Source organism: Hyperolius riggenbachi, chromosome 3 (genome assembly GCF_040937935.1).
Source record: "Hyperolius riggenbachi isolate aHypRig1 chromosome 3, aHypRig1.pri, whole genome shotgun sequence".
Taxonomy (NCBI): Eukaryota; Metazoa; Chordata; class Amphibia; order Anura; family Hyperoliidae; genus Hyperolius; species Hyperolius riggenbachi.
In genome coordinates, this window is record NC_090648.1 from 455,840,990 (window position 1) to 455,855,763 (window position 14,774).

At 47.7% G+C, this 14,774-nt stretch overlaps 1 protein-coding gene across 2 annotated transcripts in view; it reads left to right on the top strand.

Annotated features, from left to right (window-relative positions):
• The first annotated feature begins 3,973 nt into the window (after positions 1–3,973).
• The window catches only part of LOC137564253 (aldose reductase-related protein 2-like), a 76,214-nt gene continuing 65,413 nt past the window's right edge, over positions 3,974–14,774 (top strand). Inside the window, exon 1 of one of the 2 annotated variants that reach the window (XM_068277898.1) lies at positions 3,974–4,064. In XM_068277898.1, the coding sequence (XP_068133999.1) occupies positions 3,993–4,064 (72 nt within the window). In that variant the 5' untranslated portion in view covers positions 3,974–3,992. Of the gene's footprint in view, positions 4,065–7,004; positions 7,080–14,774 lie in introns of those variants that run through there. The other variant, XM_068277897.1, reaches the window with a different exon arrangement.

Consider the following 14,774-nt stretch of genomic DNA (forward strand, 5'->3'; position numbering starts at 1 on the left):
TTCTTCGCGTTCCCAGCCACAATAGCACCCTCTATGCTGTTTTTGAGGCCTTCTTGCCGCAGTAACAGCATAGAGGGCGCTATTGTGGCTGGGAACGCGAAGAATCACTCGCGTTCTCAGCCTGTCGGCAGCTGTCGCCGATACCGGAAGGAGCCGCCAGCGGGGTCAGGAGGATCGGAGCGATGCTGCGAGGGCACCGGACAGCTGCAAGGGGCTGAGGGAAGCCCCAGGTGAGTAAAACTCATTTTTTTTCTTTGACTTAAGTATCCCTTTAAGGAGAAGGCCCAAAAAAGTTTTAAGTTCGGAAACTTGGAGTGGTTTCCACCGGAAAGGCTGGGCATAGTACCTATCCGGGTTGTCGGTGATGTATTGTGTGGCATAACGGTTTGGTCTCAGCCACAATTAAGTCATAGAGATCCTCGGTGAAGAACAGGTGAAAAAAGTCTAGGGCCGTTCCTAGATTATCTATCTCCACCTGGACTCCAGACTGGGCGGTGAAAGGGGGCAGTACGGGTGCGGCGGAACCAGGGGATTGCCAATTGGGATTTGCCAGCACCTCTGGAAGACTATGGGTAGTACGGGCCCATTTTCTTGGTGGCTGCGACTCGGGTCCTAATGCACGTGCCACCGAACCAGTTTCAACTTCCATTCTGATGCTCACCACTTCACCAGGGTCTACGGAAGTACTGGTGCTAGGTCCAGGAGATGCTGTGCTGCTGGTGTATGCCTCACCATGAAACCTCAGACCAGCGCTAGCACCACTCTGCTGCCCTTGAGGCAGATCCTGCGCCACCTGCGGTCTAGTGACATGGGGTGTGGTACACCTGGCTCTAGCCGGGACCTCAACCTTGTCATTGCTATCGGTCAGCGAACCACTGCTGTCCACAGGTTCGTACTCTGACCCAGAAGATTTGATGGATGAGACATCCCAATCATCCTCATCCAACTGGGCCATGTACCTGTACACCTCATCATCGGAATACCCCTTTCTTGCCATGGTGGACTTCTAAATTTAGGGGGCATTCCTCTGAGACTACCCAGGAAAAAGAGCAGGGAGTACTTGTGGAGTAGAAAGAGAGGGAGTACTTGTGGAGTAGAAAGCTGTGGTCACTGAGTTTTGATAAAAAAAAAATAAAAACTGATCTTTACAGTGCCACAGCTATTGTACAGTGTTTTTAGCAGTTTTTAGCAGTGATCAGAAAAAAAATTTCTGTCACTGCGGTGGGCGGGCTGAACGCAAGTGCAGGCGAACGATCAGGCCTGATCGGGCAAACACTGCGTTTTTAGTGGATCCTAGTGACCCTAATATAGATCTGATTGCGATCAGTAATGATCACGCCACCTGACAATAACTGACAATAACACAGGGGCCTAGCTACCTGGCCTAACCGTTAACACTAGTGATACTAAAAAAGTGACAGTTTTCACTAATCACTGTTTTTAGATCACTAGGATAGTGACCCGGGGGGGGGGGGGGGTGGTGGTTAGGGGGCAATCAGCAATGGGGGCAATCAGAAACAATCACAGACAATCAAAGCCAATCAGAGGGCAATCAAGGAAATTACAACACAATTAGAGCCAATAAGAGTGATTATAGGCAATCAGACGGCAATCACAGCCAATCAGCGCAATCGAAGCCAATCACGGTACAATCAAAAACCAATCAAGGGACAATCAAAAACCAATCACGGTACAATCGAAAACCAATCACAGTACAATCGAAAACCAATCCCGGGACAATCAAAAACCAATCACGGGACAACCGAAGTCAATCACAGGGCAATTGAGCCAATCAGAGCCAATCAAAGCACAATCAAGCGTTACAGACCGGAGATTAGAGGTACACAATGGTGGGGGGGGGGGTGATCTCAGGGCAGGGGGGAGTGATCAGAGGGGGATCTAAGGGCAGGGGGGGGGATCAGGAGCCCGCAGTGACAGGTGGTGACGGGGTGATTGATAGGTGATCAGTAGGTAATTACAGAGGAGAATATATGCAAGCAATGCACTGGCGAAGTGATCAGGGGGCAGTTCTGTGGGCAATCTGAGGGTGTGGGCGGGTGATTGGGTGCAGGGCCGGAGCTACCATAGGAAAAAATGGGCAATTGCCCCAGGGCCCCAGAGCCTGTAGGGGCCCCCAAGGTGTCCCTCCCCCATCTTAACTGTTGCTCCCCAGGGACTCTGCAAAGTCTGTTAAGTTGGGAGGTGATTGGGGGAGGGTCATCAGCCAGCTCAGGGGCCTAGGAGGGAGATTTGGCTGCAAAAAAGGGCCTCTAATGACGCTTTTTGGTCGGGGGTGTCTGTTGGGGGGCCCCCAGGCTAATCTTGCCCTAGGGCCCAATTGTTACTTGAACCGGCCCTGCCCGCAAGGGGCAGATTAGGGTCTGATCTGATGGGTAGCAGTGACAGGTGGTGACAGGGGGTGACGGGGTGATTGATAGGTGAATACAGGGGAGAATATATGCAAGCAATGCACTGGCGAGTTGATCAGAGGGGGTCTCAGGGCAATCTGAGGGTGTGGGCGGGTGATTGGGTGCCTGCAAGGGGCAGATTAGGGTCTGATCTGATGGGTAGCAGTGACAGGTGGTGACAGTAAGTGTTTGGAGGAAAGAACAGATGTAAACAATGCACTTGGGAGGTGATCTGAGGGTGGGTGTGCAGGCGATCTGATGGTGTGGGTGGGTGATCAGATGCCCGCAAGGGGCAGGTTAGGGTCTGATCTGATGGGTGGCAGTGACAGGTGGTGACAGGGGGTGATTGATGGGTGATTGACAGGTGATCAGTGGGTGATTACAGAAGAGGATAGATGTATACAGTACACAGGGGGGAAGGGGTCTGGGGAGGATCTGAGATTATGGGGGGGTGTTCAGGAGCCCCCAGGGGGCAGATTAGGACCTGATCTAAAATATAGCGTTGACAGATAGTGACAGGGGGTGATTGATGGGTGATTATGGGGGTGATTGGGTGCAAATAGTGGTGTCAGGGGGTGATCAGGTGGGGGGTCTGATGGGTGCTGTGGGCGATCTATGAGCAGGGGGGGACAGGATCAGTGTGCTGTGTGCTTGCCTTACAGTGCTGCCTTCCTCTCTGGTGGTCGATCACACGCTGTGACCACCAGGGAGGAGGCAGTGTGTATAATTGTAGAATGTACTCTAGCTTATGAGACTTATTTCTATATTAATGACCAGACACTTGAGGTCGTTTCAAGGAGTTTAAATAAAAGGGGTTTTATTTACAAATATACATATGTACAAGTTAGAGCACACAAACTATGTGAGTCACATAATGGCTCTATATACCCTATGCACAGTCACACACTTTCATTAGCTGAGCCCCTTTCTGTCCCACAGTCCATGTCAGCATTCCAAGAGAGAGAGAGCTCCCCAAGCATTGTCTTATATCTGGATACCACAGGTATGTAGACCCCCCTCCTCTGTGTTATGCATCATAGTTCCTGCCCTTAGCAGCTGGGGGAGGAGAGGAACCTGTTGGGGTTGTTGTAGCCAGTCCACTTGCAGCAGTTAGCACAGCCCTTCGCCATTCCAGATTAACCAGCTCCTCAAACCTGGTTGTAGAAATTATTTGGTTTCAGTTGAAAGAGGACATGTCCTTCCCAGAAACTCTTGTGTTGACAAACCAGATAACTCAGTTTCCTCTCAGTTTGGGTAGCCATTTCCTCAATGGCCATTTGCAGGGGGCTGGGGTCAGTGTCTGAGGCCATTGACTTTGATTCGTGATACGTGTCATGAATACATGAATGTTTGGCATGATGTGTCACGATCTGGAAAAGGTTGGGAACCACTGCCATAGGTAATGCCAAGTCTCAGTAAACTCAAAAGCATAGCCACAGCCCAGAGCAGAGCAGAGCAGAGATGCCAGAGGCCACTTGTCTGAAACTCCGCCCACCTCAGCATGCCCCTCCCCGATCTCTGATGCAGTATATGAGTTGTGGCTGCATGCCAGGGAATCACAGTGACACAGGCACAGCTGCAGGGATGAAGGGACCAACTTACGTGGTGCTGAATACCGGAGCCCGCATGCCGAGCCTGGGCCTGGGGACATGGAAGGTGATGAGGGGGAATAGTTATATCCCTGTGTTTTATGTTATTTCTTTTTTTTTTTTTATGTCATTTCTGGTCTCCTCCCTCTGTGTGTTCTCTGTGTGCTCCTGTCACTGCCCTCTGAGGTGATCCAGATGGAAGCAGCAGATTTGGGCGCATGAGACATCTTAGGTTTAGGCACCAACAGGGAGGTCTTAGGTTTAGGCACCAACAGGGGGGTCTTAGGTTTAGGCACCAGCAGGGGGGTCTTAGGTTTAGGCACCAACAGGGGGGTCTTAGGTTTAGGCACCAACTGGGGGGTCTTAGGTTTAGGCACCAACAGGGGGGTCTTAGGTTTAGGCACCAACAGGGGGGTCTTAGGTTTAGGCACCAATAGGGGGGTCTTAGGTTTAGGCACCAACAGGGGGGTCTTAGGTTTAGGCACCAACAGGGGGGTCTTAGGTTTAGGCACCAACTGGGGGGTCTTAGGTTTAGGCACCAACAGGGGGGTCTTAGGTTTAGGCACCAATAGGGGGGTCTTAGGTTTAGGCACCAACAGGGGGGTCTTAGGTTTAGGCACCAACAGGGGGGTCTTAGGTTTAGGCACCAATAGGGGGGTCTTAGGTTTAGGCACCAACAGGGGGTCTAGGGGTTAGGGATAGGTACAGGGAGGGTTTTTAACAAACGTAAATATAAGTTTCAGTTTACAAACAGGGAAGATTAACGTTTTAAGAATTGCCGATCTCATACACATTATTTATTGATTTATAAATTTTTAAAACACTATTTCTAAACGAAATTTTACACAATATTTCTATAAACGATAATACTGTTTATCGTTTACACCACGCGCCCTTTTTTCCCGACGCCCTTTTTTGATGTACGCGATCCAGATAACTTTTCTCCTAGTTTTCTTAAAGTACCACTGTCGCGAAAAAAGTAGGCAGTTAAAATCTTACAGAACCGACAGGTTTTGGGCCAGTCCATCTCCTCTTGGTGGATTCTCAGGGTTTTCTTTGTTTTCCGCAGCGTTTCCTGAACAGCAGTTTAACTGCCAAAATAGTAGGATACCAGCCAGCCTCTCTACTCAATTGCACACTATTTTGTCAGTTAGACTTTGCAACTGCTGTTCAGAAATGCTGCTGAAAACAAAGATAACCCTGAGAATCCCCCATGAGAAGATGGACTGGCCCAAAACCTGTCGGTTCTGTCAGACTTTAACTGCCTAGTTTTTTTTTTTGCGATAGTGGTCCTTTAAGGCTTGTACACACGGGCAAAGTTTCCACTCAACCATTGTCCAAACTTGGTCTGTTGGATGATAGTGGGGCATGTGTGTGCGTGCCAAGTAGGGATGCTCATCACAAGTAATCATAAGTAACCATGAGTGGTTACTTGTGATTAGGGCTGTTCAAATCCGGATCCGGGAGATACCCGGATAGTTGCTATCCGGATATCTCCCAGTAAACCTGTGCGGGGTGGGGGTCAATCTTACCTGTCTGACGTCTTCTTCGTCCGTCCCTCGGCGCCTCCCACGATGCGCTCCACGCGCGTCACGTGATTGCAAACACTTCCTCCTTCAAGGAGGAAGTGTTTGTAATCAAGTGACCGCCGTTTGGACCGCATCTTGGGAGGCACCAAGGGACAGGCCGAAGAAGACGTCAGACAGGTAAGATAGTGTACAAGTCATTTGAACAACTTGTATTTGTTTTGAATTGCGCCCATATCGTGCAGTCTGTCGTTCCACTTGCATGCGCAGAATGGAGATGAGTTGGTGGTTCAGTTGGTTGGTCGTGTGATCAGGTGGGCCGTGCACTTTTGTTGGACGTGTGTATGAGCTTTCTTGTGGAATGTTTTCACACCTTTTGGAAGAATTTTTCAGCAAGTGAGTCCCTGTATGTGACCTCACAGTGTATCTGAGGGGGGGCGTTTGCAGAATGCGCAGCAGGAGTGGTTAAGTTAATTCACCTCTCTGGGATGCACATGCGCCATATCTCCTTCCCAGCCCTCAGTGTCCCGCTCACTGGTAACAGGGGGTGCTGTTACTAATGATAGGACGCCACGGACTAGGAAGGAGATGCAACACATGTGGATCCTGGAGAGGTAAGTTAACTTAAACACTCTTGCTGTGCGCCCTGCATGCGCTCCCCCCTCCATCGCTCTCTGGCTACCTAATCAGGGGTTCTCTGACTACATGGGGGCTCTCTGGCTACATGAGGTCTCTCTGGCTACATGGGAGCTCTCTGGCTACCTACATAGAGGACTCTCATGAAGCAAGGTGAAACTCTTGCATCAGGGGCAGAGATTACAGGGGCAGCATGTTTGTACTGTGTTTACACTTTCAGGATGCAGTCAGAGTAGGAAGAGAAGCGAGAGAAGAGTGAGCGAGGTGAAGAGGTTATCATTGGGGAAAAGTAGCTTGTTGTGCTGTGTGAGGACTCTGACAGCGTGTGTGTGTGTGTGGGGAGGGGGGGGGGGGGGAGAGCAGCAGTGTTTCATTTGACTTGCACAGCAGAAGGGAGGGGGTGGCGCTGCTGTCCTTACTGAGTACAGTATCCATTCCGCTTTTTAACGATAATGTGAACTGGGCCTAACCCATACTCAGGAGAAAAGTTATCTGGATCACATCAGAGAACAGTGACATACTGCGGGCAACTATACTGGCCACCTATACTGGGGGCACATATAACTGGCTTCCTACGCAGGGGCATCTATACCTGGTCACCAGCAGAGCAGCCACCAGGCCACTGCTCTGACATAACATCATCATTCTGACAGTGTGGTCTGTTTCTGCAGCCCTCTGTGCAGAAGTTTCCATAATTCCAAGTCTCAGTAAACTCAATAGCAGAGCCCCAGCCCAGAGTAGAGCTGCCAGAAGACACTTGTCACCTCAGCACGCCACTCCCCCGATCTCCAACACAGTATATGAGCTGAAGCTGCATGCCAGGGAATCACACAGTGACGGCTGCAGAGATGAAGGGTCCAACTTACGTGGTGCTGAATACCGCAGCCCGCATGCCAAGCCTGGGCCTGGGGACATGGAAGGTGATGAGGGGGAATAGTGAGATCCCTGTGTTTTATGTTATTTCTGGTCTCTCCTCCCTCTGTGAGTTCTCTGTGTGCCCGGTCACTGCTCTCTGATTTGATCCAGATAACTTTTCTCCTAGTTTTCTTAAAGTGGAAAAGAAAACTGTGTAAAAAATAAGAGTTTCACTCACCTGGGACTTCTGCCAGCCCCCTGCAGCCGACCTGTGCACGCGCAGTCTTGGACCGATCATCTGTCCCCCCGCCGTGGCTCACCATGCAGGCACAGTGCGCTCGAACTTTGCAAAGTGAAAGTGAGCCGCGGTGTAGGAGCAGAGCATCGGTGAGTGGCTGCATGGGAACAGGTCGGCTGCAGGGGGCTGGCAGAAGCCCCAGGTAAGTGAAACTCTTGTTTTTAAACAGTTTTCAGTTTTGCTTTAAGGCTCATACACACATGCAACTTTTCCATCCAAGCATTGTCCAAACTTGGTCTGTTGGACGATAGTTGGGTATGTGTATGCGTGACAAGTGTCTAGACGAGCAACTGATAACAGACGGGTTGCCTGATCTAACCGGTGTAATGAAAGATTTTGCAACCCATTATATTTTGCAATTTGCCATAGAGGACAATGTATAACTGCGTAGGCGTCGCTTCTCTCTGTTAACATGCCTGTAATTTTTTCCAACCACGGATCCCATTGAGCTAGAAGGGGGATTGTTCCCTCCAGGGGGGCTATTAGTGTTCAAATGATTTTGTTTTGAATTGTGGCTATATCGTGCAGTTGTTCCACTTGCGTGCGCACAATGGAAATGAGTTGGTGGTTCAGTTGGCTCGTCATATGATCAGGTTGGCCGTGCGCTTTTGTTGGACATGTGTATCAGGGCTGTGGAGTTGGAGCAATTTTTGGGTGCCTGGAGTCAATCTGGAAAAAAATGCACCGACTCCAACTCCTAATGAATTTAAACTGTAATTAAAATAGAAAACATTATAAAATGTTCTATTTCTCAGATAATAGTATTCATAAATTATATATACAGTAATAGCTGTGCTTAGCCCACAAAAATGAAATAAACAGATGAAAAATAGTTACTTGTGTTGCTTCAATAAATCAGTCCCCGTATTTTTTAAAGTCAGATATACGTATCTGATTGTGACTGTATGTATGATGTGTGCACAGGAATCTTTTATATATACTAAATAACATCTATGCTGTAAGAATAAAGCCTGATGTGTAGCTGTGTCACTAATAGAGAAATTCAATAAGATGCAAATAATTCTGCGTTGATGCTGGTTTATGCAAATGTATGCACTCTCTTTGCTCATGTAATCAAATAATTTGATATGTTAAAATTTGGTTTGGTGACTACAAATTAAAGGGTACTTGAGATGGATGAAAAGAAAAGTGTTATACATAACTGGGGCTTCTTCCAGCCTCCTTCAGGCTAATCAGTCCCTCGCTGTCCTCCTGGATCTTCTGCTATGAGTCTCGGTAATTCAGCCGCGTGCCGCTTCCACAGCCAGGAGCGTTCTGCACCTGCGCAACAGTGCTGTGCAGGTGTAGTATGTACCTGGCGGCGGAGTGTGTGCATGCGCACTACACCCGACTGGCTCAAGTACCTTGACCCATAGCAGAAGATCCAGGTGGCGGAGGAGGACAGCGAGGGACTGATTAGCCTGAAGGGGGCTGGAGGAAGCCCCAGGTATGTATAAAACTTTCATCTGTCTCAGGTTTATTTTAAGTTACACAGTAGTACTATACTGTACATATGCACTCCCCACAGAGCTGCAGGGAATCCACTGAGAATGTTGTGCACACAGAGGTGTTGTCTATTACCCATAAACCAGGTTCATATTGTACATGAAGAATGTGTAATAGAAGAAGAATCTCCTCATTCCCCCATCTTCCCTGTCAAATGCATATAAAATAATATAAATGTTAGCATAAACTACTGCCCAAAGAAAGCCTAGTTTGTCCCGCAAAAAATAATACCGTATATTCCGGCGTATAAGACGACTGGGCGTATAAGACGACCCTCCAACTTTTCCAGTTAAAATATAGAGTTTGGGATATACTCACCGTATAAGACTACCCCTCCTCCAATGCCCACCAAATAAAAATAAAAACATCATATACTGGTGCTATGTATGATTAACATATCTTGGTGCTGTACTGTATGTGGTTGCCAGTATATAACAGCATATAGGCGACTAGTTGTATTGGTCAACTCTCCCTAATGGTGCCCATACACGATACAATAAAAACGTTCGATTTTCCCGTTTATTCAATCTAAATGATCGAATTGAATGAAAGTTGAAAATATTTTTTTTTTCGATCAAGAAATTCGAACGATTATCCCGTTTTTTCGGGAAAAATGATCGGACATGCTGGAAAAATCTTTATATTCGATCTAACAGAATAATCAAACTAAATTATCTAATTGGAAAATTGTACCATGTATGGCCACCTTAAAGGGATACTGTAGGCGGGTCGGGGGAAAATGAGCTGAACTTACCCGGGGCTTCTAATGGTCCCCGCAGACATCCTTTGGCCACGCAGCCACTCACCGATGCTCCGGCCCCGCCTCCGGTTCACTTCTGGAATTTCTGACTTTAAAGTCAGAAAACCACTGCGCCTGCGTTGCCGTGTCCTCGCTCCCGCTGATGTCACCAGGAGTGTACTGCGCAGACACAGACCATACTGGGCCTGCGCTGTGCGCTCTTGATGACATCAGCGGGATCGAGGACACGGCAACGCAGGCGCAGTGGTTTTCTGACTTTAAAGTCAGAAATTCCAGAAGTGAACCGGAGGCGGGGCCAGAGCATCGGTGAACGGCTGCGCGGGCACAGGATGTCTGCGGGGGACCATTAGAAGCCCCGGGTAAGTTCAGCTCGTTTTCCCCCGACCCCCCTACAGTATCCCTTTAAGTGTATTGGTCAGCTCTCCTTGTCTACCTGTTTCTCAGAGCGGTATGGAAGAATAGATTGCGCTGTGCCCATAAACCACGCCTCTTTCACCCTTCTGGCCCACTTCTTGTATCCTATTTACCACCTTATCTGCCTCACAGATCTCGCACATGTGCGCCTGCACCGCTTTACTGCAGTCCTCAGCGGCGAGATCTGAGAGCCGGTAACAGGATAGGGCATATCACCCGGCATCAATGACACCCGGCGTATAAGACGACCCTTGACTTTTCAGAAGATTTTCAAGGGTTAAAAAGCAGTCTTATACGCCAGAATATACTGTATATAGATCTTTTCAGTGTGATAATTAGTGATAAAGTTATTACCGAATGAATGGGAAGAGCTTTTGAAGGGGAAAAAAACCTGTGGTAGAGAAGTGGCTTTAGGGGAAAAACCCTTGCAGGGAAATGGTTAAACTATGAAAATCATTTTCCTGAGGCTATGACTGACATGATCTATTGTGAACTGAAAGAAACCTGTATAACTAGCATCAAATCTTCTTCTGAAAAGTCAAATATTTTCTTGCAATTAGATTTGGAATCTGGTCAATGGTCAAGCAAAAGAATGGTGTACAATAACAACATGATCACAGACAGGCCATTAGCTACTGCTCAGGTAGTCCTGAAACATGAACTTTCCCACACATTACAAGGTCTTTCTATGAGAAATGGAATGGGCAGATGTGCCATTCTGTTAATAAAGAGAAACTTTAACCCAGAACTGAACTTCATCCCAATCAGTAGCCGATACCCCTTTCCCATGAGAAATCTTTACCTTTTGTCAAATAGATCATCAGGGGGTCTGTATGGCTGATATTGTGGTGAAACCCCTCCCACAGTGTGATGTCATGACCATGGTCCTGACAGTTTGCTGTCTGAACTCTGTTGCATTGTGGGAAATTACAGCTTTTTCCAAAACTGTCAAGCAAGCAATATCTCCCTTTGTGCATAGAACTCTCAGTAACGAACATTCCCTACAGATCACCCGGCAGAACTAAAGATGTCACCACCAGTGATAAATTCATGAATGTAAATCAGGTAGAGGAAAGGTTTTACAATGGGCAAACATTGTCTAATAATAATCTCTAAATGAATTTTGTAAACAATAAGCAATTTTATTCATGATGTCATTTTCATTACAGTTCCTCTTAAAGGGGAACTGAAGAGAGAGGTATATAGAGGCTGTCATGTTTATTTCCTTTTAATCAATACCAGTTACCTGGCAGCCCTGCTGGTCTATTTCTCTGCAGTAGTATCTGATTAAAACCAGAAACAAGCATGGAGCTAGTCTTGTCAGATCAGACTTATAAGTCTGAACCACTGAAACACCTGATCTGCTACATGCTTGTTCAGGGGCTATGGCTAATAGTATTAGAGGCAGAGGATCAGCAGGGCTGCCAGGCAACTGGTATTGTCTAAAAGGAAATAAACATGACAGCCTCCATATACCTCTCTCTTCAGTTCCCCTTTAAAGGAGGCACAGTCTATCATGTATGCTTCCAACAAATTCTGAGTAAAGACCAACAGGTGTTGGGACCCAATCCTGAGTGCTGCACAGACGCATATGTTGGTACGTAGAGGCAGGGCCTGGACCGAGGAAGAGGCTCATGAGGCATTAGCCTCTGGGCGCAGGTCTCTGGCCCAGGTTAGCCAGCCCAGCATCACCAGCAACCAGGCCAGCCAGCCCAGCATCACCAGCAACCAGGCCAGCCAGCCCAGCATCACCAGCAGCCAGGCCTGCCAGTCCAGCATCACCAGCAGGGAGGCCACAGCATTACTACCAGCCAGGCCACAGCATTACTACCAGCCAGGTCACAGCATTACCACCAGCCAGGCCACAGCATTACCACCAGTCAGGCAACAGCATTACCATCATCCAGGCCACAGCATCACCAGCAGCTAGACCAGCCGGCCCAGCATCACCTCCAGCCAGCCAAGCATCACCAGCAGCCAGGTAGCCCAGCATCACCAGCAGCCAGGCCAGCCAGCCAGCCAGTCCAGCTTCACATCCAGCCTGGCTAGCCAGCTCAGCATCACTGTAAGCAAGGCCAGCATGACCACTAGTCAGGGCAAAGCATTACCACCAGCCAGGCCATGACATATGCAGTGAGGTGGGTTCGCTGTACAATAAAGGTAGTTAGATGCAGTGAGGTGGGTTCACTCAACACAGAAGGTAGTTAGATGCAGTGAGGTGGGTTCACTCAACACAACAGGTAGTTAGATGCAGTGAGGTGGGTTCACTCAACACAAAGCTAGGTATATGCAGTGAGGTGGGTTCACTCAACAATAAAGGTAGTTAGATGCAGTGAGCTGGGTTCACTGAACAATAAAGGTAGTTATATGCAGTGAGGTACGTTCACTGAACAATAAAGGTAGTTAGATGCAGTGAGGTGGGTTCACTGAACAGTAAAGGTAGTTATATGCAGTGAGGTGGGTTCACTCAACAATAAAGGTAGTTATATGCAGTGAGGTGGGTTCACTCAACAATAAAGGTAGTTATATGCAGTGAGGTGGGTTCACTGAACAGTAAAGGTAGTTATATGCAGTGAGGTAGAGGCCTGCGCGGGTCCACTTTTTCATACCCGCACCCGACCCGCACCCGCGACTCGCTACCCGCATCCGACCCGCAACCGCATTCTGGTGAATTTTATACCCACAACCCGACCCGCACCCGCAGAACCGCTACCCGCACCCGACCCGCGACCCGGAGGCCCGCTATCCGACCCGCTACCCGTGACCCGCTTTTTTAGCTTTTCTTCTAAAGTGCAAATTTAAAGTAACATTGGGGAGCTGTAAAGTTAATAAAACTTATTTTTATACACAAACCAAAGCCAAAGAAGGTTTTTAGCTTGCTTTCATTACCCGCCACCTGCACCCGCAGACCGCTACCCGCAACCCTACCCGCACCCGCAACTTGCTACCCGCACCCGACCCGCACCCGCAGCATAAATCAATTCGGGTACCCGAACCAGACCCGCATTTCGGGTTACCCGCGGGTACCCGACCCGCTGCAGGTCTCTACAGTGAGGTGGGTTCACTGAACAATAAAGGTAGTTATAAGCAGTGAGGTGGGTTTACTCAACAGTAAAGGTAGTTATATGCAGTGAGGTGGGTTCACTCAACACAGAAGGTAAGATGCAGTGAGGTGTGTTCACTGAACAGTAAAGGTAATTAGATGCAGTGAGGTGGGTTCACTGAACAGTAAAGGTAGTTATATGCAGTGAGGTGGGTTCACTGAACAGTAAAGGTAGTTATATGCAGTGAGGTGGGTTCACTCAACACAGAAGGTAAGATGCAGTGAGGTGGGTTCACTGAACAGTAAAGGTAGTTAGATGCAGTGAGGTGGGTTCACTGAACAGTAAAGGTAGTTATATGCAGTGAGGTGGGTTCACTGAACAGTAAAGGTAGTTATATGCAGTGAGCTGGGTTCACTCAACACAAAGCTAGGTATATGCAGTGAGGTGGGTTCACTCAACAATAAAGGTAGTTAGATGCAGTGAGGTGGGTTCACTGAGCAGTAAAGGTAGTTATATGCAGTGAGGTGGGTTCACTGAACAGTAAAGGTAGTTATATGCAGTGAGGTGGGTTCACTGAACAATAAAGGTAATTAGATGCAGTGAGGTGGGTTCACTGAACAATAAAGGTAGTTAGATGCAGTGAGGTGGGTTCACTGAACAGTAAAGGTAGTTATATGCAGTGAGGTGGGTTCACTGAACAGTAAAGGTAGTTATATGCAGTGAGGTGGGTTCACTCAACAATAAAGGTAGTTAGATGCAGTGAGGTAGGTTCACTGAACAGTAAAGGTAGTTATATGCAGTGAGCTGGGTTCACTCAACACAAAGCTAGGTATATGCAGTGAGGTGGGTTCACTCAACAATAAAGGTAGTTAGATGCAGTGAGGTGGGTTCACTGAACAGTAAAGGTAGTTATATGCAGTGAGCTGGGTTCACTGAACAATAAAGGTAGTTATATGCAGTGAGGTGGGTTCACTGAACAGTAAAGGTAGTTATATGCAGTGAGGTGGGTTCACTGAACAATAAAGGTAATTAGATGCAGTGAGGTGGGTTCACTGAACAATAAAGGTAGTTAGATGCAGTGAGGTGGGTTCACTGAACAGTAAAGGTAGTTAGATGCAGTGAGGTGGGTTCACTCAACAATAAAGGTAGTTAGATGCAGTGAGGTGGGTTCACTGAACAGTAAAGGTAGTTTTATGCAGTGAGGTGGGTTCACCCAACAATAAAGGTAGTTATATGCAGTGAGGTGGGTTCACTAAACAATAAAGGTACTTAGATGCAGTGAGGTGGGTTCACTGAACAATAAAGGTAGTTAGATGTAGTGAGGTGGGTTCACTGAACAGTAAAGGTAGTTAGATGCAGTGAGGTGGGTTTACTCAACAATAAAGGTAGTTAGTTGCAGTGAGGTGGGTTCACTGAACAGTAAAGGTAGTTATATGCAGTGAGGTGGGTTCACTGAACAATAAAGGTAGTTATATGCAGTGAGGTGGGTTCACTCAACAATAAAGGTAGTTATATGCAGTGAGGTGGGTTCACTGAACAATAAAGGTGGTTAGATGCAGTGAGGTGGGTTCACTCAACACAAAAGGTAGTTATATGTAGTGAGGTGGGTTCACTGAACAGTAAAGGTAGTTATATGCAGTGAGGTGGGTTCACTGAACAATAAAGGTAGTTAGATGCAGTGAGGTGGGTTCACTGAACAATAAAGGTAGTTAGTTATATGCAGTGAGGTGGGTTCACT